The 2,742-nt window shown below is 64.0% G+C and overlaps 2 protein-coding genes across 4 annotated transcripts in view; one reads left to right on the forward strand and one right to left on the reverse strand.

Moving 5' to 3' along the window:
• Positions 1–1,513, forward strand: part of MYBPC2 (myosin binding protein C2) — a 41,146-nt gene extending 39,633 nt beyond the window's left edge. Inside the window, exon 28 of the mRNA XM_006144686.3 lies at positions 1,176–1,513. Coding sequence (XP_006144748.1) covers positions 1,176–1,186 — 11 coding nt within the window. The 3' untranslated portion in view covers positions 1,187–1,513. The remainder of the gene's footprint in view (positions 1–1,175) is intronic.
• Positions 1,514–1,741: 228 nt separating this feature from the next.
• Positions 1,742–2,742, reverse strand: part of GARIN5A (golgi associated RAB2 interactor 5A) — a 5,169-nt gene continuing 4,168 nt past the window's right edge. For 2 of the 3 annotated variants that reach the window (XM_027770350.1, XM_027770352.1), the window contains 2 exons: positions 2,626–2,742; positions 1,751–1,942 (listed from right to left, as the gene is read on the reverse strand). The exon at positions 2,626–2,742 is cut by the window's right edge and continues 127 nt beyond it. In XM_027770350.1, the coding sequence (XP_027626151.1) occupies positions 1,886–1,942; positions 2,626–2,742 (174 nt within the window). In that variant the 3' untranslated portion in view covers positions 1,751–1,885. Of the gene's footprint in view, positions 1,943–2,625 lie in introns of all 3 variants that reach the window. The other variant, XM_027770349.1, reaches the window with a different exon arrangement.

A 2,742-nucleotide genomic window follows, 5' to 3' on the forward strand; every position in this document is an offset into this window, starting at 1 on the left:
AAGCCAGTTCGGCCCCAAGCAGCGAGGGCCCAGCGCCATGCACGATACGAGGGGAGCAGGGGCTGGGGTGGGAGGACCCCGGGGATAAGCGGTGTGGAGAGACCTTAGCGAACACCCCAAGGAGTCCAGTGTGCCCGGGCCTGTGCAGGAGAGGGTGGACACTGAGCTGAAGCAGACGTGGGCCAGGGAGAGCCCAAGGCCCCCTGCCCCTGCAGCCTGTCCCCCAGCCGCCCTCTTTCCCGTCTCTCCCGGCTCCAGCCCCTTCTCACCACCCTAGTTTTGGCCCCACTGTCAGCTTCCTCCTCCTCCAGGAGTCCCTCCCAGCCTCCCTGCCTCCAGTCTTTCCCTCTTGCCCTTCCCCACGCGGCTCTGGAGGGGTCTTTGTACACAGAGCTGAGCTCCCTCCTAGGCTCCCCAGTGCCCCGGCCCGTGTCCTCCCCCTCCCTTCACGCCACACTCCAGCCCCGCCAGGCTGCTGGCAGTTTCTCCTGTTGCTGGGGCTTCGCACGCGCCAGTCCCTCTGCCTGGAGCATCTCGCTGCCTCCACCTCGGGGTCCAGCCCAGTGACACCCACCAGTGCAGGCTGGGCCCCTCAGAGCGGGCCGGCCCTCACCTGGACTTCCAGGCCCCACTTGACGGGGCCTGACGCAGCCCAGCAGACATGCTGCAGACCCTGACCTGGGGCTCCAAGGGGATGCTTCACACCTGAGTGTGGGCGTTTCAGATCGGGGCTCTTCCGGGCCAGCCCGATTTCTAACATTCTACCGTCCCCTTTACCAGCCGCTCAGGAATACCCCGACTCAGCCTCCACTGCAGCCAGTAGCTGCTCAGAATCCCCAGCTGGGGTTCAGACTGGCGGCAGGCACGGCCACCGGCCACCGCAGTGCTGCCTCGTGGCGCCTTGCGTCCTGATGATCGATGATCGTTGATGCAGCAGGCAGAGGGCCTGGTGGTGGCTCAGTGGCACTGCAGTTGGACCCGGGTGGGAAGGTCCCGGGGTCGCACCCTGGGCCCCCTTGCACACACCAGGGCCTGCATGCCCACGACCCAGGCTGAGACGCGGTAGACTGCTGGGGGTGCTGTCTCTGTCTGTTAGGAAGGGCCTCGGCAGGCACGGGGATCTAGGGAGCAGCATGCCTGCAGCCCACCTCACCTGCCCTCTCCTCACCCCACAGTGCCGCAGTGACACTGTCCCCACCCGTCAGGACAGCTGGCTGCTGGGTCCTCGCCCCAACCCTGGACCCCCGACGGTGTTCTTTGCAGACCTCCCACTGAGAACAAAGCAGTGTTGTCTCAGACTCCCTGTGTCTGTCGTTCTTGTATCTGCAGCCCCAGCCCCTCTTGTCTGGAGTTGGTCACTCCAGGGGGACAGTAAAGGCAGCCTTGGGATGGCGGCCCCCACGGGCAGCACGTCGGACCACACCACGCCAGGCAGATCCTGGAACAGCTATGTAGTCAGTGACCCCGGATAGGCTGGCTACTGGGAGCCAGGGAGGTCGCAGGCTGTGTGCCGCGGGGGCCACAGCGAGTCAGAGGACGATGGCCAGACTCGGGAGGCCGCTCCTAGGCAACGGTCTCGCTGGCCCGTGTGACCGCAGAGCTCAGGGCTGTTGTCGGCTCCTTTGCTTACGTCTCTGCGGTAGGGCACGTCCAGGGCACATGCAGAGACTGAGCGCAAATGTGAGAACCACCCCCCAGGGGACGGCTTCCACCACGTCCAGGACTAGAACCAACCAGTCACGTGGGAGTCCAGCACCTTCACCACCACGCCACCTGCTGGTCCTGTTGGTTCTGAAGTGGCTGATCTTTATTTACTTTGATAATTGATCCGTCCACCCTGGGTGAGGTCTGTGACCTCTCATCCTCCGGCGACCTCAGGGGGACGTCAGAGCCCCCAGAGCTCCGAGGCCTGTGGGTCAAGTCTGGCCTCCACGGCAGGAAGCTGGAGACAAGACGGTCTGTGTCAGGGACCTTGGCCTGCAGTGGGGGCCGCAGTGGGGGTGGGGCTATACTGGAAAGGCAGGGGACCAGGTGTCTTAAGAGGAAGAGACCCCTTGGGACCAGCAAATGGCATAATGGCTACGTTGCTGGACTCCCACATGGCCAACTGCGGTTCAGTTGAAACTCACTCCCAGTGCATGTGTGTGCATGCCCAAAGTCCCAAGAGAAGGGACTGTAGTGAGGCCATGTCCCCTGGGCGGTGATTTCTCACTTTCTTTCCCTCTGTCTCTGGCTCTCTGGCAAGCACAGGCACCCTATATAGCAAAAACCTCTCTAAAAACAAAAAGATATCCCAAAGGCTCCAGCACCCGCACATCCTAGGGCGGTCTTCTTGGCCCCAGGCCTCGTGGCACTGGATTCCGGGCCTGCTGACCACAGCCTTTCCAGGTGCAGGCACTGCCTCCCGAGACCCCCCTGGGGTGGTCACGGAGAGAGGCTGGGGGTGTGGAGCCTGCATTCCCAGCTAGGAGACCAGACCCCATGGCCCTCGAGGACTCAGAGTCCCCCAGGGGTCACCTCCCCTCTGCCACAGCAATCTGTGGTAGAACCAGGCCCTGGGGGTCCCAGCCCCCTCCTGGCCCAAACCCAGGCCGGCCCCTTTTTCAGCCACTCTTCCGTCCTCACCTCCTTCTGCTGGAGCCAGTCCTCCTCGCTCCCGTCCTCGCTCCCGTCCTCCCGTGTGAAGGGCACGGCGCCCTGGGCGGAGTGGAAGCGCAGGCGGTAGAGCAGGCGCACCCCACG

Source organism: Tupaia chinensis, unplaced genomic scaffold, assembly GCF_000334495.1.
Source record: "Tupaia chinensis unplaced genomic scaffold, TupChi_1.0 Scaffold000129_1, whole genome shotgun sequence".
Taxonomy (NCBI): Eukaryota; Metazoa; Chordata; class Mammalia; order Scandentia; family Tupaiidae; genus Tupaia; species Tupaia belangeri.